Consider the following 26,356-nt stretch of genomic DNA (forward strand, 5'->3'; position numbering starts at 1 on the left):
GAGTGCTCCATTTTTGCAAACAGGCCTTAAAATCTTGTTCTTATCTTGACACATTTACTGGGCATCAAAAGTTACATGTCAGTGTTTGGCTCTGTATTCCAAGGGAGCTTGCTGTTTATTTTTCTTTCTCGGACTTTAAAGTGAAATAATGTATGCAACAATTTTGCGGGTGCTGCAAAAGAAAAAGCTTTTTCTAGCACACAAATGGAAGAGTCCTCTTTGGGGCCAAACGTCTCAGTTTTCTCAAGAACACAACTTCCTAGTTTGTTGCTTTCACCCACATTCATGGATGCACTTAATTCCCTCAAAACACCAGTCCTTTGATTAACTGTAAAACACAGCAAACAAAAAAATCTGTGAGCAGTAAGTGTAGGCTCATTCGCATCTCCCCCACCACCTACTATTCATTGCATCCTTCCTCCACCAACCAAGGGCCCAAGAGAAACAGGTTTTTCAGTAGTGTGTACCATACTGACAGTATATGTGAGCCTCCCGGAGATGTTGTCCGGTTCCGGAGGTCACGTCTAGGACAAGACCTTGCATCCAGTACTGAAGATAATGTCGCCACGGCAGTACAAGCATTGCCAAAGTCAAAAGATCTCGTCTGTGAGAGGTCGATTGTCTGTCTTTTATATTTGTTTTACTTTCACTCAGGCTGCACAGCTTTGTAGCTGTGCAACATGGAAAATAAAACTGTGGCAAAGAAAAATAGCTGTACAATTTGGCCTTACGGTGATTTTTACCCATGTTGTACAGCAGCCGAACTGCTGTGCAGCATGGTTGAAGGCAAAACAAAAAAAGCTCTATGAAGCAGCCAGCGTTGACTATCACTTTTTTTTTACCATTTCAGCGAGGCTACACAGCAGTTGGGCTGCTGTACAACATGGCTAAAAAGAACTGACACCAATAGTTATCGCAAACTTTGCCAATGCTTACTTTTTCAGTTCTCAATTCTACATTAAGAACGCTTGCTGTATTGTTGTGTAGAAAACAACGGGGATGGAGAATAGTTTGTCAGATCTACAGAGGAGTTAGAAGGGGGGGGGGGGATTTTGTTTTGAAGTTATCAATCCTTGGTCTCGTGGCTTTACGCTTTCATTGGCAGACTTTTCTCTAGGATCGTGGTTTAGCTGCTGTAGTATGGGGTTAGGGATTTTTTTATTGTCTATTGTATCTTTAAATGCTTAGCAATCATATGTAGAGGGCGTGGTTTGTAAGCGTTTTAGATTTGTAATAAAGTTGGCTGTTTTCCTGCATATTCCATACTACAGCTGCTCAATCATTTAACCTTAAACTACATGTTTCGGACTACTTGCTACTAAACGAATAATCTGCCAACGGATAAAAGGTATGATACCAGCCACCCTGTGTGGAGGAACTAAATCAATTATGGTATGTCAGTCCGATAACTAATAAAAAACTACAACGATATCAGTGAAGCTTTCCGTTAAAATGCAAGAAAACTAGTTATTTTCATACATACACTCCAAATATGCCCTGGCTCCTTACAAACAGCACAGTTCGAAAAAGAACAAGCTCTAAACGCGTGAACACGCACATTGGCCATTAGCCCTACTCACACACATGGCACTGTGCATGCACACATGGTGAAGTCAACTTCCAAAAACACTTTCAGCTTATCGGAGCCATACAAACACAGAGAACGGCCTCCGCACACACGGCCTAGAACCATGTTGGGGAACATAAGGGAAGTCACAATACTTACAACGGGACGGTGACAGCAGCAGGGCGGGAGAGGCAGCGGGTGGTTGGGCAAGCAAGAAGCAGCGCTCCCTGCCACCCGGTGCTCTATCCTCTGGTTCTGATCCGCTTCCGCGCGGGCAGTGCCTCCGCTTCTCCTTCTCACGCTTCTCCTTAGGCCTCCCGGGGCTATGACTGCCACTAGGGGGTCGCTGGACGTTCAGGAAGCCGCTTGGAGGCACAGGTAGACTCCACACTGCAGCGCCGGGTTTTGCTGGTACGCCCCCCTCGCCGTTCACGCGCTTGGGTTTGGTGCCCTTGGTTTCAGAGAGCCGCATCTTCTTAGCAAAATGGGGGTGCGGCTCCCGGGAGTGGGGGTGCGGCTCCTGTAACTGGGGGCGCGGCGGAGGCGGCTCCCGGGGTTGAGGCTGATGTGGCTGCAGCTCCCGGGAATATGAACCGGCGGGAGCGATCTTCGCTGCTGCCAAGGCGGCGGTGGGCGTTCCGGACAGCGCTGCATGGAAGGTACTGGGCAGTTCCGCCATTTTGGGCTCCTATGATCTATTTACTCCGCCGTTTAGAGTCTACCGTGAGGGAGGAGCATACCGCAACCAATTGCCGGGCAAAGCCCGTGATCGGCTTTACAATTGACCAATGAGACATGCCGGCGGGACAGCGTAGGCGGGGCGCTGCGACTGCACTGCGGAGGCGGGAGGCGGCGGCGCCATTTCGTTGCAGATTGGGGCCGGGATTGGAAGCGGTGGTTCGGGAGGCGGGGAGGGGCTGGGAGCGTCACGAACTGCCGTCCTCTTCCTGGTGCTGAAGGCGCGCCTTTCCGGCCACCAAATGAGTATTTGGTAGCGAGGATAATATCCGAGGATCCGAATAAGAGACGCTGACTGCATTTCAATACCGTGACACGTGGCTATCTACTGCCTGGAGACCTAACAGTGCGTTGAGTTCAACTTGGCGTCCCCCACGTGGTACTGGTGATACAGTGTGACTTTCTCAGGAACTCGATTTTTTTTCTGAAGTGTGACTTAATTCATAAAGCGATCTCTATGTCAGAATTATTCTGCATGATTAAGAATGTACACTGCCGAAATCGTAGGCGAGAATACGCGAATAACGTGCGATTATAAAGTAAAAATCATCAGAGTCATTTGCTGCGCGGTCTCCGCTATTCACCATTTTGATACATTCGACATAGCAGCACAATTCATACCGCTTGTGCCCGGCTAGCAAAGTTATCATTTTGAAGCTGTGGCGAAATAGTACTGGTAGTTAATTTACACTATCTGTCTGTGGCGCTGCTTCCATCCTCTGCAACTCCTTCCGCTTCGGCCCGCGCTGAGAACTCACCAAATCGGTTACCCTTTTAGGAAATTCCTAAAACCTCTGTTTAGCTATACTTGAATCAATCATTTCTTTGATCTGTTTCTTCCCCTTCCTTGTCTCTATTTTCCCTTTCTTGCATTCTACGTTACATGTAAAGCGCATTCTACGCCGTGGGTACAGCTAAGCTTTGTACATATTCGTTCCTCCCCTTTTTGGTGTTACAAACTATCCAATACAGTTCTGTACAAATATTACATTGTAAACAAAGACCTTGCGTTTACCACGTGGTACCCCGCCCTATCCGCAACAAGCGCTGAGGGCTTGATAACCAGTTCACCCAAATTCCTTTGGTTAGACTTTGTTTGGATCGTTCCTGCTGAAGTACTGTTGCTGCTGGGTTTATTTTAACTCGAACGAAATGTCTTGCCAGGAGTTTAGAAATGGGGTACAACCCGCTCCACGAATCGGGGGAGGCTGCAAGTGCAACTCAGAAGCCTTGCCTGCAAAATTAAAAATTGTACACCCTCAAAATGTTATATAATTCTTCTCTCGAAAAAGTTCAAACAATGAACACGCGCGAGTGTTACGAGGTTCACAGTTTTCAATTAATTGTTAAAAGAAAAAGCAACGACGATCTTTGCCACGTTCTTCAACGCAACGTGCCAGATGCAGCACTTTTATGTCTACCTCCTATTGTTGAAAAGGTAATTTTGGGGGGAAATGGTCCGGAATCGTACACAATTTTACAGCTGTTGCTTTGAGTATCCTGTGTCACCTAAATTGGCAGATTGTATTAATTTTAAATTGAGTAGCGGTATGTTTTATGTTGTGAACGAACGCTGTCGACATGAGCAGCAGCTCTGCCTTTCAAAACTTGAGTAACTTCAACACGCCTGGCCATGTAGGGAACGGCAGTTTGTCAGCATAACAACGAACATACTATTGCCATGTACAGAAAAAAGCCTACATGCATAACAACTTACAATTAAAAGATGTACTTTTTTGTACGGTAGGTTCAAAATCGCCTCTGGAGCCCAGATTCATTGTTAGTTTGTGTCGCCACACTAAATAAAATTCAGATGCGTATACATTTGAGGCGCTCACTTGAAATCACTGCCACTTTTAAAATTAGGTGTTAATAGTGGACACATTTCCACCAGCTTTAGATTACAGCTATGTAGGAGTTGTGCAGCCATGGATTCATTGCCCAACATGTTGTAGTCCTTTGCACACGACACTCATGGTAGTTAGTGAAGAGTTAAATGAGTTACCAACGTGTTGGGAGCTCGTTGTAATTCCACGTGTAGGTTACTTTTCGGGCTAGAATTTTTTTAAATTATATTAAAAACTGCCAATCATAGTAATTTCGTATTCTCTGCAATATAATAACTATGCCTAATCTGACTTCCGAAATTGCTTTGTGATCTTCGGTATAAAGGACGGCTGGGGTCAAAGCTAATTCAAGTTCTCTTAACACAGTAAAAAAAAAAAACTGAGCATTAGCAAAAATACGTAATGGTTAGGGAATGGCATTTTTACTAATCTGCTTGATGTGTGATTTAATTCCAAACCTTCGTTGTGATATGGCCGTAGGGTCCCACTTATAACAACAACTTGATTAAAATGTAAACAGAAAAGGCCCCAATTTGCCCGTGCTTTGACATTTCTGCCAACCACGCTGCTTAATTCCAGTGGTAGTCACAATGTAACGAACACTTGAAAAGCTCTAAACTAAAAACAGAAAGATTAGCACCCCAAAAATCGTACTGAAAGTCAACATAGACAAAGTACTATGCAATGCAGACATTTAATCAAAAGGCACTGCAAAACAGACCATCTAGCTAAGCATATATAGAATTTCCCAGGCTAGGAGGTTGGTAGTATGCTTTATGCCACACAAGTCTTCCCACTCAAATGACTGTTAGGCCAACACCGTTTTTTTGTCTCCACCTCTCGATAGCATCAAGACACATCAGTAGTGGATTTATTCTTTCTTTGCAAGTATATTTGGTCAATACATACTGATTGCATGGTACGATATGCGAATAGGTCAAATCAATTATGCAGTATCCAACGTTTTTGTACATTATATACAGGATTAACAGAAGTCTTTTTTGTCGGTGTGGAAAGTACAATTGTTTTAAGCATGCTTTTTTACCATGTCTTTTGAAATACATCAACACCGTTTCCACCATTATGCTGGAGACAGTTATTTTAACACGTTCAAACATGAATTGTAGAAAAAGAACAACAAAACGTTGTTTAAGCAGTTTTTTTTCTGGTATGTCAATCTGCTTGCATATACAGAGGTTTCCAATAGTCTTCTAAATGCCATACAACTCAAACATTAAAGTAACGTGTTAAGGGAATTCAATATTGTTCCAAGGCACTTACTGAATCTCCTTGACCAGGTGAAAACTAGGACAATTTAATAGTGACAATTAAACAGTATAATATAAAAATAACATTTTCCACTTTCGCTTATAATATACAAAATGTATTACAATCTTACTCTGCAAACCTGGTTGCACTTGTTCAAAGAAAAATATCGGAAATGCCTAAAATTGCAGGGCAAATAATTTACAAATAAGGTACACAGATTTCAGACCATGCAGAGATTTCTTACATCTTCTGTTAATAATATTGTACGATTTCAACGTTCTCAAATTATACAGTATATCTGCTTGCCCTATACATATACAAAACAATGCATACATATCAAATAAAAGATGCCAAAAGTAGTCCATAAACTCTATCATAAAAGTTTCACTATATTAACATATGTCTAAAAGCAGCGTGTAACAGGTTTAAAAGACATTAAGGCAATAATACTTTATAAAGTTACAAAATAAACCATATGTAATACTTTTTTCCTAAGTGTTCTATAAGGCAGGTAAATGGTCCCAGCAAGGAAATATAACGGTTTGATACCAAAGTCCACAGTTTGGAACAATATTTGTGGTGCATATGGTACAGAATAAAATGCGTACCATTGTGGAGTTAGTTAAATGGGCTGCAGGTAGCTAAATCTGCACTGTTTTTGTGTTAGTCAACAACAAAAATAATACATGGAATACTATAGATTCAGTGGCACTTGTATTCTCCAGTATAAATAAGCCTTTCTTTTTGGTTCTTCCATCATGTCCATTCTGAGGGCGGATCTCGGGGACCTCGAGGTTTTGCACAACGATTTCTGAAGCCTACATTAAAAACAAAGTAGGTTTTAATAACGCACCCCATCTCTAAATATAGGACAATTACAGTATAATTAATTTAACGCCAATCTGTACAATAATATGCTTCTTAACAATTATTGAATAATATTCTAGAACAGTTTTTTTTTTAAACTGTGGGTAGGATGTTACTACCCTGTTACTCAAGCGTCACTCCATACTACTGAGGTACTGCAGAAGTTTCTCAGAAGAAGCTTGATGGTGGAGTGATACCATGGGGTGAAGCTTGAATGGCAGCTCCTGCGGATGCACCACGGTGCACCTGGTATGAAAATCAACTTTTTTGGTAAAATTTTGACCCTCTTAAAGTGCCAGTGGCTTTGTGTCCCTACGCTGTTTGCCTGTGTACGTTTTTACGACCCCCCCCCCCCCCCCCTACAATTTGCTGATTAAAGATCCTTAATCTTGCTTTCAAGCTTCTGCACATATTTGCATCTTAAAGCATTTTAGGAGCATTATACATAGTTTCCTATTATTAAACTTTGCAAACACGTGTACAATTTTTATACTGGAACCATTGTCAGAAGTGCAGTCCGAGCTTAAAACATTTCCTCTGAGCGCTCATCCTAATTACGAAGGCTTTGTATTAATAAACCATAAATACAAACTCCAATAGCATTAACACAGGCACACAAATATTTCCTTAGCAACAGACAATTCCCTTCCCAGAGTCATAGGTTTACTGTACACTGGCAGCCAAAGGGTATGTGTTGCAGGGGGTTGGGCCTATTTGTCCCAAGAACAAAAACCTGTTGTACCTGACCCCAAACAATATGTCCTGGGTGTCGAGACTATAGGAATTCCACTCCCCTGTTTTGGGACAATCCCTTTTGGGATTTTAGGGTCGAAAGCTTGATCCCTATTTATAATTTTGCTGCCACCAGATATAGGTCCTAGGGCTATCGCAATGCTTTCCTTTACTATAGTCAGGTGTTTAGCCTCGAATGCTATCTCCCTGGCTAGTTTCTGAAGATCTGCATCTTCAGTGTCTACCTCTTCTGGTACACTACTAGGATTGCTCCCAGTGGAGTTGCTATCTGAAGGGGTAGTGATGGAGTCCGTGTCAACCTCATCCACCTCTTGTTCTTCCTCATCTTTCCCCGTGGAGGGACCTTTGCTTGCCAAGGCCTTGTCATTTTCTGCCAGCAAGCAGATGGGCATTACTTCTTTTAAAATTCTAAACAGTTTTGCAGAGACTCTTAACCAAGGTCTTAGCAGCTAGTTTAAACAATTTAGAAAAATCAGAAAGGATAATGTTACTTACCCAGTAAGCATCTGTTCTTGGCATGTAGAGCTGTAGATTCCCATGCTTTGCATACTCCTGCATCTAGTGTTGGGTGCGGATGTTTGCAAGTTGTTTTTCTTCGAAGAAGTCTTTCCAGTCACAAGGTAAGATAGCGCGCATGTGCTTCGGCTCCATTGTTAGATTGTTTTCCAGCTGAGGGTGAGAATGGAGTTAAGTGTAGAATAGAAATGTCCGTGTGTATGTATGTAACGTGAGAACTGCAACTACAGGTACCCGGGGAGGCAGGTGGGCACATGTGATTCTACAGCTCTACATGCCAAGAACAGGTGCTTACTGGATAAGTAATATCCGTTCGAGGCATGTGAGCTGTAGATCACATGCTTTGCAAAGACTATACAGCAGTATATACCCAAAGCAGTGGCTAACCTGTAGTAGTTGTTTGAAACAGTGCAAGTACTGCTTGGCCTACATTAGCTTGTTGCCTCGTTCACACATCTACACAATGGTGCTTGGTGAATGTGTGCGGTGTAGACCATGTTGCTGCCTTACAGATGTCAGCTACGGGAATATACCCTAAGAATGCCATGGTAGCCCCCATCTTGCGAGTGGAATGCGCTCTAGGGGGTATTAACAAAGTTCTTTTTGCTTTCACATAACACGCCTGGATACATTTCACAATCCATCTTGCAATGCCCGATTTAGATATGGAATTGCCTTTGTGTGTTGGCGAAAAAGCTGCTTTGTTTTGCAGAATTCTTTTGTTCTTTTTACATAATATAGTAGAGCTCTTCTATCATCTAGTGTGCGTAGAGCTCGTTTTGCTACAGAATCCGGTTGAGGAAAGTACACTGGTAACTCAACTGACTGACATATAAAAAGCAGAAACTACTTTAGGAAGACATTTAGGATTGGTTTCAAGAACCACTCTGTCTTTATGCAGCTGAAAGAAAGGCTCTTGTATAGTTAATGCCTGAAGTTCACCAACTCTCCTTAGTGAAGTGATTGCGATGAGAAAAGCAACCTTCCATGAGAGGAATTGTAATGGACACCTGTGCATTGGTTCAAATGGTGGACCCATTAGCCTTGTGAGGACTATGTTTAAGTTCCATACTGGTGCAAGTTTGACTCTTGGTAGTATCGCCCTTTTTAATCCTTCCCTAAAGGCTTCAATCATTGGTACTCTGAATAGAGATAAGTGTTGTCTGTTTTGTAAGTATGCAGCTACTGCTGCTAGATGTAAGTGAATGGATGCATTGGCTAGTCCAGATTGCTGTAAATGTAACGGATGATGTTCTGCACAGAAGCATCAAGAGTATTGTTACAATAGATAGTAGTAGGCTTTCTAGCCTCTTTTAGGATATTCACACAGTCTGGTGGTAATTGTAAATAACCAAACGCTATGACTTCAGGAGCCAAATCACTAGGTTGAGTTCTTTGGAGGTCTGATTTTTCCATGACTGAGTGAGGAGAGTGGAGGTGAGATGCAACTTTTGGTGTGAAATTACTGACTCTTCCTGGTAATGGTTGGTTGGGCTGAAACTGAGTCAGAAGAGACTGAATACTGAGAATTCTGTCTGCATTGGGAGAGGCTAGAGCTCTTTGAGTGTCTATGGTGGCTCTCAGATAAGTTTTTGTGTTGGAAGGATGCAGATGAGACTTCAACGCTTTCACTGTAAACCCTAGTTGGTGCAGTAAGTGAATTGTGGCTCAAGTGTGTTGGAGACACTTCAGGTAAGTGCTGGTTTTGATGAGCCAGTCGTCCAGGTATGGGGAGACCTGGATGTGCTGTCATCTCAGATGAGCTATGACTACTGCTAGGCATTTGGTAAACACTCTGGGAGCAGTGGTGAATCCAAACGGTAGTACTTTGAATTGGTAATGTTTATCACCTATCACAAATCTGAGATTTTTGCGATGAGCGGGATGAATTGGAATGTGGAAATGTGCATCCTTTAAGTCTAGAGTAGACATACAGTTGCTCTGCTGTAGAAGTGGGAGCACTTGTTTAAGTGTCACAATGTGGAAATGTTCTGACAGTATGCAGTGGTTTAGTTCTCGGAGGTCCAGAATAGGTCTCAAGGAGCCGTCCTTTTTGGGAATTAGAAAATACAGGGAGCACGCACCTGACCCTTGATATTGTAACGGTACAGGGTCTATGGCTCCTTTTAGCAAGAGGGACTGGGCTTCCTCTTTGAGCAGATGTAAATGTCCTGGAGACATTTTGCGAGAACGAGGTGGAATGTTTGGAGGATTGGTGGTAAGCACCAGTCAATAACCATATTGGATTATTCCTAACACCCATTTGTCTGTAGTTATGGATTGCCAAATGGGAAAGAATTGTAGAAGATGTCCCCCGACAGGTGTTAAATGATCGAGGGAAGGGTAGGCAAGTCACTGCTTGTTAGGGGAAAGGGAATTACATGGTGTGGAACCCTTGCCCCCTACCTTTGCCATTGTTACCTCTGTATCCTCCTCTAAAGAAGCCTCTTGAGGACAAAGATTGATTGTTGCCTTTGTACGAGGCAACAGTATTGTCTGAGGATGTGGTCTTGGACCCCCAACAGTAAAAAGAGACTATTTGAAGGAGACTGTAGAGCTCCCATTGATTTAGCTACCTCCATGTCTTTTTTAATTTGCTCCAATGCCTGATCTACTTCGGGCCCGAAGAGATGCTTTTTTATTAGATGGAGTATTCGAAATGGATTATTGGACTTGTGATTTAAACCCGGAAATCCTTAACTAGACGTGCCTCCTAAGTACAACACTATTGTTAATGACACTATTGTTAATCACTCTAGCTGCGGTGTCAGCAGCGTCTACAGCACATTTAATAGAGGAATTGGAGATGAGCTTTCCTTCTTGTACTAAATCCTGAGCTTTAGTTTTGTGCTCATCTGGGAGAAATTGGAGCAATTGCTCCATTTCGTCCTAGTGCGCTCTATCATACCCGTCTAAGAGGGCCTGGGTGTTGGCTATACGCCAATGATGTGCTGTATGGGAGGCTACTCGCTTACCAGAAGGGTCTAATAATTTTTACTCTTAGTCCGGAGGGGAGGGGTGTGGTGTGGTGGGGGGCATCCCCCGAAGTTTGTGAATTGGCCCGTTTACGGGCATTAGAGACAACTAGTGAGTCTAGTGGTAATTGCCCCTTAATAAAGACTGGATCTGACAGACCAGGTTAATATTTTTTGTCTGTTCTGGGAGTGAGAATACGAGCACTAACAGGGTCCTTAAATATATCATCGGCATGTCTCATTATGCCTTTGAGCATAGGAAGTCTCACAGGATCTATACGTACTACTGAGTTTCGAAAAAGTAATCCTCTTCTAAGGATTCTTTACGGAGTTGTGCCCCATGATATTCTGCAGCTCTAGCAAGTAATTCTAAATACCCTACATTGTAGTCAGGAGGGGAAGACTTTGCAGGGTAAATGTCAGGATCATTGTAAGTAGGTAAATCAGTATTGTAGTCTTTCCAGGGATCTACAGGTAAAGGAGTATCTCCATCATCGACGTCATCAGGCTGTGGTGGTGGAGTTAGTTGGTGTGATAAGCAAATGTTCGAATGCTGGAGAAGTTGGTGAATGTGTAGGGGAACGTGGTGGAGGAGGAGAGAGGTTAGTACCGACATTCTTCCTCTTTAAAGGAATCATATTATGTATGTCCTCTGACTCAAGCTTGCGCTTCTGAGGCAGTTTAGTAAGATGTCGTCCTGTATCTGGATGAATGTAAAGTTCCTTTTGTTTTGGGTCCGATTTGGGACGTCGAAAATTGGATGCTGCAGCTGCAAAGGATCATTTTTCAGTTTCGGCACCGAGGACTTCGCTGCCAGGGTGATGACTTTTTGTGCGAAAGATTTGGGTTCAGAAGCAGTTTTTGATTTCAGAATAGAGGGTTTCGGCTCCAAAGCAGTCTTCAAGCCTGAAGGTTTCGGATAGGTGCCTGACTTTGTCCGACTCGATCCCGAGCCCGAAGGCTTAACAATGTGTTTTGGTGCAGAGCCGGGACCGTAGAAGCATCTTCTGGGTGCAGACCGTGACCTGAAGCCTTTTGTTTGGTTTGAATTGGATTTCGGAGCAAGGGGTGTTCAGGACTCACGGTCATTGACCTTGCAGAAAGTCGTCTTCCATCTCGGAGTCTAATTCTGGAATAGATACTGGTTCCAGTCAGTATAGTGCGTAATCTGGGGGTTTTAACAGATGACAATCTTCAAATTGAGTCATAAGCCAATAAAACAGTGAATATGTGCTTCTCATTGTTAAGAGCATTAAGTCAGATTCTCCCACTACTGCCTAGTGCTACCAGACCCTTAGTAGTGAGGAGTATAATTTTAAGCAGACTGGACTACTGCAACTCTCTGTACTTGGGAGCACCACAATCAGTGCTATTAAAGCTGCAGAGGATCCAGTCTATAGCAGCCAAACTGGCATTAAATAGGCAGCGCAGGTCTTCAACGACGGCAGCATTAAAGGACCTCCATTGGCTGCCTATCAAGGAGAGAATGCACTTAAAATCTCTCTGAATTGTGTTCAGAGCAGTGCATCGTCAGGGTCCAATGTCCATGCAGGAGAAACTCACCTGGTGCAAGCCTGGTAACCAACGCCAGATTTAGGAAGACCAGGCTGGGTGGCAGAGCATTTGGTATAGCAGCCCCACGACTCTGGAATGACCTCCCCCTGCACCTCAGACATGGCTCTTCCCTAGGGATGAGTAATATGAGCTCCCCAAATTAGCGTATATGCCATCTGTTCTGCCTAATGACAACTTGGTAAGTCACAGCGCCAGGATACGCGTAGGGTGACAGTTTTGTGCGCTATATAAATCTTCGATACAATACAGGTTCTTCCTGCTCCTTTTCGTCCGCTTGTGCATTGAATTCTTCCTGCTCGGAACCTTCACAGAAGATGTCAAGCGTGTATTCAATGTTCTGGCTTTGCATTTCACGATGTCCAGCCAGACTATCGCGGAGCGTTTTCCTCATTTGAAATGATCTGCACGCGTCGCAGTCCTGCTAGTTCTCCCGAGATAAGCACATGTTCCACACTTTGTGCGAGTCGGTGTACAGATACTTTGCGTGGCACAGAGCCCAAAATTAGAATGGCCTCGGTTCAATCTACTGCGGGTGGACCAACACGGTTAGGCCGGACAGCCTTCCACGAGTCTTCTGATCGAAATAGAATTTTTCTTCAATCGATATGATACGTGGAGAAGTGGGATATGCGTACAAAGCAATACCGATGCGGGTAGAGTGGATTGCGTACCAAGGGGAACCCAATGAGCGGTTTAGGACCGGAGCGCAGCAATACACGTCTGAACCCGATGGCGGAAAGAAACAATCTAACAATGAAGTCGATGCCCGTGCGCGCCATCACTGAAAGGAGGAGTCACCTTATCTCGTGACTAGAAAGACTTCTTCGAATAAAATCAACCTGCAAATATACGGACCCAACACTAGATTGCAGGAGTAGGCAAAGCATGTGATCTACAGCTCATATGCCTCAGACATTAATTATACAGAAAAAAATGTTTTTTTTCCTGCAGCGTCCATTTTTCATACTAGTTTACATCTTTTTATTGTAAATTTTATATTACAGTAATAACAATAGCTACCACCTACATGTACTGACCGGTGGAGGGAAAATATGAGGAGTTATTTGTAGGTGGAGTGAGCAGGAATAGAAAAGGGGGGGTGGGGGGGGAGGGAGTAGAAAGGAGACTGGTTAGTTAAAGATGGTCTTTGTTCCAGTGATGCAGTCCAGATCTCTCAGAGGAGTTAGGTTATCTTGTATGTGCATGATCTCCAGTGGTGGCGCTTCGGTTGGTGAGTCAAAGGTTTCTAAGATATCTCTGGCATGTAAGTTCTCTAAATTTCGAGGCTAGAAATTCTATAGTGGTGCCCCAGGTTTTGTCGAATCAAGGGAGGTTGTGCGAGAGACTTGCTGTAATTTTCTCCATACCCACCACCTCCCACAGCCTATGCAACCACTCCAATCTGGTTGGGATCCCAACTGTTCCCCATTTTGAAAGCAGCACTTGCTTAGCAGCCCCTGGGTGCTGGCTCTCCCCTGACACGACTGGAGGGGGTAGGTCAATGAGTTGGGGAGGTCCAGTATCATATAGCTAAGGAATCTGGGGATATCTGTGTGATAATGGTGTTGATGTCTGGCAGTAATGAATCCCAAAAGGTTTGTATTTTCAGGCAGTGCCACAAAACGGGCGTGAGAGTGCCGATCTGCCCGCAGTGGCGCCAGCAAAGGTTGTCCCCTCCCTGCTTCCACTGTGCTACCCTAGCTGGAGTATAGTACCAGTAGTGTGCTATTTTGAAGAACATTAACATTTCCTTCCCAGCTGTGCTACAGGAGGAAGCTCTGGCCCTATGTAATATATCATGCCACTTTCTAGGGGAAAATACGTGCTCAAGTTAGGCTTCCCATCGATGCGGATGCCTAATATTTTGTGCAGGTGTAAGCAGAAAAGTGTATATGTCAGAGAGCAGGCGTGAGATCGTGGGCCCCTTGCACTTTATCCCATGCATTAAGGGTTGCCCTCAAAACTGGGGAAACGTACACCCCAGGCGGTCGGTATTGTTTGGGTAGCCACGGCACCTTCCAGACATTTATATCTGCAATTGCGCAATCAATAAAGCACCAGTGTTTCTCCAATTCAGGTCTATACCATTCGATCATGTAACGCAATTGGGCAGCTTTGAAATAGTGGGTTAGATGTGGGACTTCCAGTCCTCCATCCTCCTGTTTTAGGTATGTTTGGTGTTGTGCCATGCGAGCTCTCTTCCCCCCCAGATAATATCCCAAAGAAGGTGTTGAACCTTAGTCAATATCAGTGGCTGGGCTGCAGCGGGAGGGTCGGCCACACATATGGGATGCAGGGGACTAGCGTCAATTTGATAGCAGGCAGTCTACCCAACCATGACATCGTACATCTCCTCCAAGCCTGGAGCCCCTTCTGAATATCGGTCAGGAGGGCAGCATAGTTCACCTGGGCTGTCTTATCAATTGTAGGGAATATCTTAAGCCCCAGGCAGTAAACACCCTCCAAGGCCCATATAAATGGAAACTTCGCTACTAGGTTTGTTTGGTCAGCTTTAGGAATAGTTAAGCTAAGTGCTTGCTTCTTTTGGATATTAATTTTAAAGCCAGATACTTTGCTAAAACCCTCTATTTCCTGTAAGAGGTGCAAGGAAACTCACATCGTCGTCCATATAGGGCAAGATCTTGTGTTCGCTGTTGCCCATCCGGACCCCGCTCTTGTGGGGGTGTTGGCGAACTCGTTTCACAAAGGCCTCCATATGGAGAGCAAATAAGGAAGGCGATAACAGACATCCCGAACGGGTACCCCGCGTGATCCGGAATGAGAAAGAGGCAACCCCATTCACCCTAATGCGTGCCTCCGGTTTGCTATAGATGCAGTCCACCCACTTCAAAAATCCGTTCGCCAAGGCCGAATCTGGTCAGTGCCATACGCAGATAGGACCAGTGGACCCTGTCAAAGGCCTTCTCTGCGTCCACTGACAAAGTAGGGCTGGTTGTTGGGTGCGTTGAATCTTATCCAGAAGGTGACACATTCGCCATGTCCCATCACTACAACTGCACTCCGGTATCACTCCAGGTTGGTCCGGATCCACCAGACCCCTGCATGTATGGGCCTAGGCGAGCGGCCTGAATGCTAGTTAATATTTTTAGATCAACATTCAATAGGGATTTGGGGCGGTATGAAGCACAATTTAACAGGTCTTTACCTGCCTTAGGGATCACTACCATAGCTGCCATGTTGCTTGGTAGGGGTCAGGGTCCCCGTAGCACTGAACGAATTAAAAAGACGAGCCAGCAATGGGGTAAGAGTAGAGGCAAAGGTTTTATAAAAATCAGCTGAAAAGCCATCTTTCCTGGGCGTTTTTGCCTGAGGTGAGGCCCTGCGCAGCACTTCATCTGGGCAGATATCTACGTCTAGTTTAGTTGCTTCTGAGATCGGTAGAGAGCCCACTGGTACCTGGGTCACGTATGCCTCGGCCACCACAGAGTCTGAAGAATCCGCTGTATAGAGGTTAGTGTAAAATTTCTCTAATTCCGCAGCGATAGCGCTGTCTGTTTGAAGCATATACCCTTGAGAGCCTTCGATCTCTGTAATGTGGCACGCAGTTGTCAGGCTTCACAGTTGATGTTTTAAGAGGCTTCCCAGTTTTAGTCCCCCTTCATAATAGCGCTGTTTAGTGCGTAAAAGGGCATATTCCGCATGATCATAATCCAGGGCTCTTGTTGAGTTGATGCATAGTTTGGACCGAGCCTGTGCGTCAATGCACTCCTTCCAATTCCCGGATTTGTGTTTCCAGATGATCCCTTTTGTCTCGTCTCTCCTTAGTCTAGCTGCTATGGCTAGAAACTTTCCCCTTAGAACCGCCTTCAGTGTGTCCCAGAGCAGACAGACAGGAACAGAGCCATCTTCATTAATAGTTAAATAGGCTTGTATGGTTTCCAGAAGTTCTTTAACGTTTGCAACATATGTGAGCAATTTGTGGTTTAATCTCTGACACGTGCTCCCCAGATAGCAGCAGGACAAGGGTAATCGAAGAGTGGTCTGAACGGGCCGCCACTACTATCTCAACCTCCTGTGTGTCCAGTGTAAAGGTGTATTCCTGAGCAGTGGGATGGTGTTGCCTCCAAACCAGTTTCTTTTAACCTCTGCTTCATAGTCCGAGAGTGATTCAGAATGTCCCACCCTTTGTATAGACCTGTCCAATTGGGGGTCTGGTACTATACTGAAATCACCTCCCACTATATCGGTCTTAGTCTGGGGATTCAAGAATGGTGGTCAACGCCCCCCCTAAGAATGTTTCTTGATGTTCATTTGGGCTGTTTATGTAAACAAGGGTATACAGGTCTTCCCCCCCCCCCCCCCCCCCACCCCCATTGCCACCCGCACCACAATCATTCTCCCAGGTATCTGTGTGTGTATCTAGTGCTTTCCTGCGAAAGTGTGATGCGGAGAGAATGGCCACTCCCGCTCTCTTCCCAGCCATGGAGGAGAAATATTGTCGGTCAAACCACTTAGACCGGAGGCGTTTCCAATCAGCCTGTATAAGGTGGGTCTCTTGTATGAGGCAAATGTCGCATCTGGTGTCCCTAAGTAGAGCTAAGAGCGCACGCCTTTTGATGGGAGATTTCAGGCCCAGGACATTAAAACTCAAGATCACAACCTTAAGGGGTGCCATGGGAAAAGGCTGAGGCATAGCCTTGGGGAGTGACGAGGACAGTAAAATAGAGGGGCACAAACCCACCCTCCAACAGCCAGTGCCAGAGGAGAGGTGCAGCGCCTGCCAAAGGAATGAGGATGTCTCAGCGTCCGCTCCCATTCCATAGAGACTGGAGATCATGTGTCAATAAGGAGAGAAACCTGTCGTGGCCCCGGAGGAAGACCCCAATGTCTAAGGCCCTATGTTGAATCCGCTCAATCTCTAGTGCCACCTGAGTAACCAGGCGATATACCCACCAGGGAGCAGCTCCAAGCACCAGGATCACCAGAATATTCAAATGAATCTCAGTTTCAGTCAGCAGGAGTAGTGCCTGTAGGAAGCACGAAAATGTAGTGAGAAAGAGGGAGTCAGGAAAACAGTGAAGCAAAGGGAACATGAACAACAAGAAAACAGCCCTCAGACGGGCATCAGTGACACCGTAGTGTATGGGTCCATATGGCAGACAGTCGGCCCGCATCTTAGTAAGAGCAAACTCCGCCCATGAAGGCCGATTTCCTATTCCATCCCGGGGCTCATCCGCAGTGACCTGCAGCGGCCGGACAGGGATAGAATTGTGCGGTATCAGACTACAGTCCCTAGATGTCCCCCACCCCCCAACGTCTCAGTTCTGCAGCAGTTGAAGGAGGGCTTCCATTTCTTTCCGACTTTCCAGCTCAAAGGGTCGTAAGTGTTTTTTTCCTTCCCGGCCCCATGCAGTCTTCCCGGTGTTGGCGTCTCCGAGGTCATTGCCTCCCCCAGATTGATGCTTCAGATTCGTCCCTTCTTCGAGATTGACCCCAAGTGCCTCCTGTGCTTCTTTTAGGGACTGCCCCACATGAATCACTCTGATGGGGTGTCCCCAGCGGTAGCAGACTCCTTTCTCTCGGAGGTAGGCAGTGGCCGATTTCAAGGCTTTGCAGCGCTGTAGAGTGTGGGGAGATCCTGGTATATGTCCACATGGAAACCCTCAAACAATATGGTCGACTTGTCTCGAGTTTCATTCATTATGGCTTCCTTCTGCCTGTAAGAGTGGAGGTATGTAAAAATGTCTTGTGGTTGGCCCGGGCTTGAAGCTGGCCTTCCGTTCAGGCCTGCATGAGAACAGGGGAGTGCACATAACTAGTTTGGGCAGCTGCGGTCTGCATTAAAAAGAAAAAATAAGTCTTACCATGCCACTCCAGGTCGGAACAGCAAGCAGGCATCCAGGCTCTTACCCTTAAGCCAATCACAACGCTCATTGGAGCGTTGTGATTGGTTGGATCGCTGTGAAACGGGGTGGAGGGGTGGGCATGTTCTCCATGCAGGCTGCAATGCAGCCTGCTTGGAGAACTGGGGAGTGCACATGACTGGTTTGGCGGTCCAAGGTGGCCGACCAAATAGACATTGCGCACTTAGGAGCGGGCAAACCACTCCTCCCCTGCTCTGTTCCGTAAGCAGAGCAGCCACGCCCACCCACCCGAAAAAAAACACATAAAATGGCGATAACTAAAAGTTATTACCATTTTGTGTTTTTGCTTCGAGCACTATGAGAAATCCGTGCAACAACGCTCCTCCGCTATAGCCGAGGGGCCACCAAGATAAAAGATGAAACGCTCATCACCCTATAGTAGATAAGAGATGAAGTGCTCACTGCGTGCTATTTTTGAGCAAGATGCAAACAAAAGCTGGGAATCTCTTTGGATCCTCATAAACCCCAGGTTTCCAAACGAACAGGGGTGGGAGGAAAGCAGCCAACCGGCCCCTGGAGATAATGGGGGGCACTAAGGGGGCAGTAGGCAGGCAGGCAAGCACACAGTCATTTGGCAGAGTGGCAATCCCATAAGCAACCAAGTAGGCAGCAGGTTAGTACAACACAGAAAGTAGTTCAAATGGTGGCTCCTCCTGGCAGCACAGCAATCCTCTGGTGCAGTATATAGAGCCAGCAGAATCTGGTTATAAGTCCCACACAGTGCCTAAAATCACTTGGCCAGAGCCCCTGTACTCACACTCAAAAATGTCTTTGAACTAGGGGTGACTTCAAAAGAAACGTTAGAAGTGCACAACACTCCCTTTCAACCCCATCCCTGGCTCCAGGCATCAGTAGGGGATACATAAGGACTATTCCAAACATGACAATTCTGCCCCTTTCAGATCAGGAATTACCACTTAAACAAATGTAAGGGAATTCCCAATGCTAACCTATGAGAGGAGTAGGCCTCACAGTAGTGGGAAACCAAGTAGGCTGTTTGTCACTACCAGGGTATGCCACACAATAAGGGCACTTGTTGCATCTTTTACTTTCACAGCACCCTGCCCATAGAGCTACCTAGGCCCTACTTTAGGGGTGACATATGTAGTAAAAGGAGAGTTTAAGGCGTGGCTAGTAGTTTTAAGTGCCAAGTTAATGTGGCAGTAAACTGTGCAAGCAGACCATGCAGTGGCAGGCCTGAGACAGGTTTGAAAGGCTGTGGGTGGTGCAATTAGCGCTGCAGGCCTACTAGTAGCATTTCATTTACAGGTCCTGGGTATATGGTATACCACTTTACAAGTGACTTATAAGTAAATAAAATATGCCAAACAGGTGTAAACCAATCATACCATGGTTTAGGGAAGAGAGCACATGCCCTTTAGTACCCATTAGAAGTGGTATAGTGCCCAGAGTACTAAAGCCAATAAAAAGATGGTCAGAAAAATAGGAGGAAGAAGACAAAATTTGGGAATAACCCTACAAAAAAGGCCAGGTCCACCAGACTACATATACAAAAGTAACATTAAGAACCTGTTACAGAAAATATACTGATGCCTTTATATGGCAAAACTTAAGAGCTCTGCAATTTTAGTGCACCAAAGAGACTGAATCGAGGCATTTAGGGAAAACAGTGAAGACTGGAAAATGTATTGCACAGCATGGATGTTCAATTCGGATTTCAGTATTATTAATTCATAAATGTGTTAATTTACATGAACGGTGTACCACTACAGTTAAACATTTATTCATCTGCTCAATCCTCACTAAAATAGAGTTCAGGTTTTTTTTTGCCGCATAGTGTTGCAGTGGTTATTTTCTTCTCTATTTTTCACACTTTAAGGCACTCAAGCCTCTTCTGTAGGTGCAAGACATTATCGGTCATAACATACCCAGACTAGTAAAATGGCCTCATGCTGCATACAGGGGACTATTTTTCCAACTGTTTATACTATTTGGCCTTTCTTATTAGAGATGCTATGGTATCTGACTTTTCTCATAACTGTGTTCCAAAACACATACCCCCCCAGCCTATAACCCACATGCCAGATTAGCACTTTTGCGGGTCAATTCTGGTGGCTTTTTTGTTTTAAGAACATGCATAAGGTATGCTATTCTGCCCTAAAATAGCAGATTAGATCATGCCACTAAAGGCAGATTCTGAAATACAGAATTTGAGCATCCATTAGATTTTTATTGCTAGATTAATGGTAGAAGAAGTAAAAACTGCGTTGCATTAGACACCCTTTGATTAGATGTGCTGTACTGGACACCTTTTGCAATACATCAAAATAAAAACTCTATAAAACATTCTAGTATAGGTATAAGACAATCACCTGTGTCTACAATTTCCGTTTGAGTTTTTGACAGGCGATCTTTTGAGTTCAAGGAGCTGGCTTGGGATAGCTGAGGTACTGTATTACTTTGTTTCATGTCACCAGATCCTTTATACCCTGAAAGAAGAAAGGAAACCAGAGTCTGATAATCTGTTTTCTAAATCGGAAAGAAAAACTAGACAATCCTAGTGAAATAAACAGGTTCAGTTTTTTCTACTTTTCTATGAAGTGCATATAGCTATTTATTTGATTTATAAAATGTAGGTTCATTCTCAGATGCATCATACTTTTCTAAGTCAAAAGCCATTCATATAAGGTACCTGCCTATAACGAGAGTTATGTGGGGGTATGCCAATATCTGCTTTTAAATGCAGTGTATAGGAGGAATATTTAAACCCTGGCTAATCAAATCGCATCAGTGTTGGTAGATTAAATTTACTGAGGCACATGGAGATTTAAGATGTGTGCCCATGATCACAAAATGTTGCAAAGTGGGAAAACTGAACTTTGAGCGCATGACTTTTTCACATTGCCAACATATGCCCATGGCAAACAGCCTTTCAATCTTACACCTGTTAAGAAAGGAATCAGGTGCTGCTATCATGTAATACTGCTGAGCTAGCTACATTGTACTAAGCATCAAAAGGCTATTTGGTGATCGGACAGACTCGGCAATAGCCATGGACCTCCAAGCCCTTGAATAATACTGCCCACTTAAGTTAATTCATGGTTCACTAAACGCATCGATTCCGCAGGTCACTGTTGTGCTGGCATTGGGTCAGAGATGGATACAATGGCACAGCGTGCTGACCCTGGATACACCATTATTGACTGGGAACTGGCTACAACACACAGCAAAGCTGGAAGGCTTTCAGGCTTGAGATAATATACACAGTCCTACACGATTCAGTAAAATGAACAAAGGTCTAAATCCACACTACTTGAGATGTAAGGGGAATTGAGAATATTTTTATACACGATATGTGAATGTACAATAATACAGAGATACTGGTGTACTATATGTGAAATTTTGGCCCTGCGTGTGGGCGGCTGGCCGGGCCAGAGCACAAAATGGTGCGGGTGGGGTTAATAAATTACTGGGTATACAGACACTATGATAAATTGTTGGCAGCCTGGGATTTATCCTACCTGAAAGGATAAATTGCCTGGCATTGGAGATCAGGGTCAGCTCCTTCAGTGATAGAATGGACTCATGGGATGGAGTACTGTGCCAAGGAAAAGCAGTTTGTTTATAAATCAAGGGGTTGTCCGGAGAAACATCAAAGAGTATGGAGTGACTGGAATATACTCTGCAAATAACATATGACAGTCTGATGGCCAATGCAAATCTCATACATGGTTCTGCAATTTGGTGGAGGCACTCAATGTGCCAGTAACACTACTGCTTTATTGAACTTTGTGAATGTTTTCTATGTTGTAATAAACTTAAAGAGTTGGGGGGAGAAATCACAAGTACGATGCAAGTTAAAATTGGATGCACTGCCAAATATACATTACATAAACAAGTGCAATTATAGTGGCAGCTTTCTGTAACCATTCCCGTTCTAGATGTGAAGGCTTGCGCAGCGCTTGATGCCAAAATCACATTGGCAGAAGTTCAAGCTGCTACAGCTAGGCTAAAGTCTAACAAAACCCTGGGCCCAATGGGATTCCACAGAATTCTAAAAACGCTACATAGGGCTGTTAGGATGCCATCTGAAGCATGTTCTTGGAAGCCGACCAACAGGGCATCCTCCTCCAACCAGACCTTAAAAAGGCAGTCATAGTGATCATCAATAAGGGCGGTAAGCCAAAACAGTGTTGCGATTAATGCTGCCAGATTTCATTGCTCAACACAGAGGTGAAACTCTTGACCACTATATTGGCCACCAGACTCCATGTCATCATGCCCATGGATCCATAGGGAAGAGTCAAGTTAATGCCTGGTAGGGCAACACGATAAACCTCAGATGCACACATAATTGGCTGAACGATTTAAGAGATCGGCCAGAACTCTACATCTTTCTAGCACTCGACGCAGAAAACACAGTTGATTCAGTGCACTGGCACTTTCTTGAACACACACTGGTTAAGTTTGGGTTTGTCCCCGCTATAGGAAATAATTATTTTATCAGGCCCACAGTCAGGGTAAACTGAGTGCTGTCCTCCGAATTCCCCATTGAAGAGGCAAGAGGCAGGGTTGCACTGAGTCCCCTCTCCTGTTCGCCCTCACCATAGAATCACTAGCCTGTGCAGTCTGTGACCATCCTGGGATCCATGGCTGCAGGATCACGGGCGAGACTGCAGTTGAAAGGAAGATTGCACTTTACACTGGCTATGTATTTCTTTACAGTACAGAACCATCCTTTGACCTTCCAATTGTTCCAGCAATATGGGAGATACTCCGGTTAAGACTGTGACAAATAGGGGCTTTATATTCAGCAAAACAGGATAGAGGTGTCCTCACTCCACTGTCGTCAGGCGCATACAGCCCTTGGATTTAAATCCTTTGGAATATTCATGACAGTGGAGAGGAAGATTGGCTTTGAGCAAAATCTCAGGACGATGATGCGAGCCTGCCAAGAAGAAATGGAGCCGTGGCGACGACTGCCCCTCGCGCTGATGGGGCGAGCAGCCATGTTTAAGATTATTTCTTTATGCTAAGAACAGATGCATACTGGGTAAGTAGCATTTTCCGTTCGAGGTATATGAGCTGTAGATCATATGCTTTAGGATAGACTATGCAGCAGTTATCTTCCCCAGTGGTGGCTAACCTGTATCTGTTGCAGTGGTTTGAAATAGTGTTCTTAAAACTGCCTGGCCCATACTAGCCTGTTGTTTTGCTAAAACATCTACACAATAGTACCTTGTGAATGTGGTGGTGTAGACCATGTTGCAGCCTTGCAGATGGCATCTAAGGGTATGTTCCCTAAGAATGCCATAGAAGCCCCTAGCTTGCGTGTAGAGTGCCTTTTAGGGGGAATTATTCCGGTGCGTTTCGCTTTGAGGTAGCATATTCAGATGCACTTAACTATCCATCGTGCAATACCTGCTTTTGAAATGGGATTGCCTTCATGTGGTGGGGAAAAAGCAACAAAGTTGTTTCGTTTTTCTAAAAGATTTGGTTCTTTCAATGTAATAAAGTATCGCTGTTTTCACATCTAATGTGTGAAGAGCACGTTCTGCTACTGAGTTTGGTTGAGGAAAAAACACGGGTAACTAAACAGCCTGATTGAGATGAAAGGCAGAAACGACTTTGGGTAAAATTTTTGCGTTAGTCCTAAGAATCACTTTATTGTGGTGAGTTTGCAAAAATGGTTCTTGTATGGTTATTGCCTGGAGCTCACCAACTCTAAGAGCTGTGATGGCTATAAGGAAGGCTACCTTCCAAGTCAGAAACTGTAGTTCGCATTTGTGCAAAGGATCAAATGGCGGGCCCATGAGTTTTGTAAGGACTATATTAATATTCCACACGGGAGAAGGTGAAAGTCCAGGAGGAATGATTCTTTGGAGTCCTTCCATAAAGGCCTTAATAGTGGGTACACGGAACAAGGACAAGTGTTGTCCGTTTTGAAGTAAGCCGCTATTGCAGCAAGATGCAGTCTTATTGATGTATATGCTAAGTTAGCCCGTTGTAGGTGTAACAGATAGCAAATGATGTTTTGAATTGAAGCATCAAGCAGATTAATTTGATTATTACTACAATAAATTACAAATCGTTTCCATTTTGCGGCGTATCATGCTCTTGTGATAGGGCGTCTAGCCTCTGATGACGTTCATTCAGTCTGGCGGGAGATTAAGGGAGCCAAACTATGATTTCAGGTGCCAGATCGCAAGGTTGATTTTACTGGGATCTGGATGCATTATCTCTCCATGGTTCCGAGTGCGAAGCTTGGGGGAGAGGTGTAGTTTTTGATGAGTAACTACTGATAGTTCCAACAGTGTTGTGAACCATGGTTATCAAGCCCATGTGGGAGTAACTAGGATCATTGTGAGGGAATGTTGTTTGAGCTCCCGAACCACTAATGGAATTAGCGGGAGAGGTGGAAAAGCGTAAGCAAATATTCCCGCCCAATTGATCCATAGCGCATTGCCTTTGGACAATGGGTGTGGATACTTGGACACAAAGTTTGGGCATTTTGCATTGAGGTGTGTGACGAACAGATCTATCTCTGGGTAGCCCCACATTTGGAAAAATGGGAGAAGAACTTGAGGGTGTAGTTCCCATTAGTGGATCTGTTGTCTTTGACGACAAAGCAAATCTGCAATTTGATGGTTTACTCCTGGGAGATGTTCTGTAAGGATATATATATTTGAGGTATGGCCCATCTACATATGCTTTAAGCAAGGTGTGAAAGCTGTAGAGTGGGTGTCCATCCCTGTTTTTGTATGTAGTACATTGCAGTAATGTCTGTACAAACTAGGACAGCTTTGCCTACTAGATGTATCTGAAAAGCTTTCAGTGTTATAAAAATTGCTAGCAGCTCCAGATGGTTTAAGTGGAGTCGTCTTTGTTGTAGAGTTCACATACCCTGAATAGTATGTTTTCGAAGATGAGCTCCCCAACCAGTGAGGGATGTGTCTGCTGTGGAACCGGGTCGATGAATGGCTGCCCTTTGGAAAGGTGTTGTGTATTCCACCACTGCAGAGAGCGATGAGTGCGGCCGTCCACCCACATCAGATCGGTTAACTGACCTTGAGCCTGGTTCCACTGACGTGCTAAGCATTCTTGTAGGGGACGCATTTGGAGTCTTGCGTAAGGAGCAATTAGAATGCAAGATGCAATCATTCCGATTAACTGCATGAACACTCGTGCTGGTAGTGAGTGCTATGGTTGAAACTGTAATATTAGGGTTTGCATGTTGCATATTCTGACTGGGTTGGGTTACACTAGAGGTTTGCAGGTGTCTATTGTGGCTCCTAGGTACGCTTGCGTATTGGAGGGTTGAAGATGAGACTTGGTGAGGTTGACAGTGAATCCCAAGTCGTGAAGCAGCTGAACTGTCTTGCGAGTGTGGTGTATGCAGCTGTGTTGCGACTTGGCTTTTATTAGCCAGTCGTCTAAGTAAGGGAAGATGTGAATAGGTTGACTTCTTAAATGAGCTGCGACTACTGCAATGCACTTGGTGAAAACTCTTGGTGCTCTAGTTACCCCAAATGGGAGGACTTTAAATTGATAATGTTGTCCGTCCACCACGAATCGGAGATATTTCCTGTGAGCTGGGTGAATGGGAATATGGAAGTAGGCATCCTTTAAATCTAATGTGGAAAGAAAGTCGCCTGCTGAAGTAATGGGAGCACCTGCTAAAGGGTGATCATGTAGAAGTGGTCCGATTGAATGTACAGGTTTAGTTGTCTCAGGTCCAATATGGGCATGAGGGAGCAGTCTTTTTTTTATATATTTTTTTTTAACTCTAAAGGTATAGGGTGTACACTCCCGTCCCTTGATGGCATATTGGGACCGGTTCTATTGCATGTTTGTCTAACAGAGAGTTCTTGTTTTAACAGGGTGAGATGTTCTGGTGAAATTGCACGCTGTCTCGGAAGGATTGTTGGTGGAGTACTGGTAAGTTCCAGGCAATAACCATGTTGGATAATTTGTATTACCCACTTGTCTGAGGTGATTGAATCCCAGACAGGTAGGAACTGTGAGAGACGTCCCCCGACAGGAGTGGAATGATCAGGAGTAATGGAGGGAAGTCACTGTTTATTGGCAGGGGAAGTGCGGGTGGAGTTACCTCTGCCTCTTCCCTTGTTATTATTTCCTCTGTAACCTCCTCGAAAATATCCTCTGGAGGAGTTATCGGTTGTTCTTTGTAAGAGGAGGAGGGATTTTCTGACAATAGTGTTTTTGAGCCACCCCTGTAAAAGAAGCCCCAAAAGGAACCCCTGCTATAAGGTAATTGTAGGGCTCCAATGGATTTAGCAGTTTCGGTGTCTTTCTTAATTTTTTCCTAATGAAGTCTCTGATAGCCCGAAAATATGGTCTTTATCAAAGGGCTGATTAAGTATGTAGGATTGTACCTCTTGC

General features: G+C 44.6%; 2 protein-coding genes across 9 annotated transcripts in view; both read right to left on the reverse strand.

Annotated features, from left to right (window-relative positions):
• The window catches only part of RSBN1L (round spermatid basic protein 1 like), a 395,874-nt gene extending 393,516 nt beyond the window's left edge, over nucleotides 1-2,358 (reverse strand). For 2 of the 3 annotated variants that reach the window (XM_085654004.1, XM_085654003.1), the window contains exon 1: nucleotides 1,727-2,356. In XM_085654004.1, the coding sequence (XP_085510130.1) occupies nucleotides 1,727-2,246 (520 nt within the window). In that variant the 5' untranslated portion in view covers nucleotides 2,247-2,356. Of the gene's footprint in view, nucleotides 1-1,726 lie in introns of all 3 variants that reach the window. The other variant, XM_085654005.1, reaches the window with a different exon arrangement.
• A 2,659-nt stretch (nucleotides 2,359-5,017) lies between these two features.
• PTPN12 (protein tyrosine phosphatase non-receptor type 12) overlaps nucleotides 5,018-26,356 on the reverse strand; it is a 425,418-nt gene continuing 404,079 nt past the window's right edge. For all 6 annotated transcript variants that reach the window (XM_085654008.1, XM_085654006.1, XM_085654012.1 and 3 more), the window contains 2 exons: nucleotides 20,326-20,442; nucleotides 5,018-6,239 (listed from right to left, as the gene is read on the reverse strand). In XM_085654008.1, coding sequence (XP_085510134.1) covers nucleotides 6,178-6,239; nucleotides 20,326-20,442 — 179 coding nt within the window. In that variant the 3' untranslated portion in view covers nucleotides 5,018-6,177. The remainder of the gene's footprint in view (nucleotides 6,240-20,325; nucleotides 20,443-26,356) is intronic.

This window comes from Triturus cristatus, chromosome 4_1 (genome assembly GCF_964204655.1).
Source record: "Triturus cristatus chromosome 4_1, aTriCri1.1, whole genome shotgun sequence".
Taxonomy (NCBI): domain Eukaryota; kingdom Metazoa; phylum Chordata; class Amphibia; order Caudata; family Salamandridae; genus Triturus; species Triturus cristatus.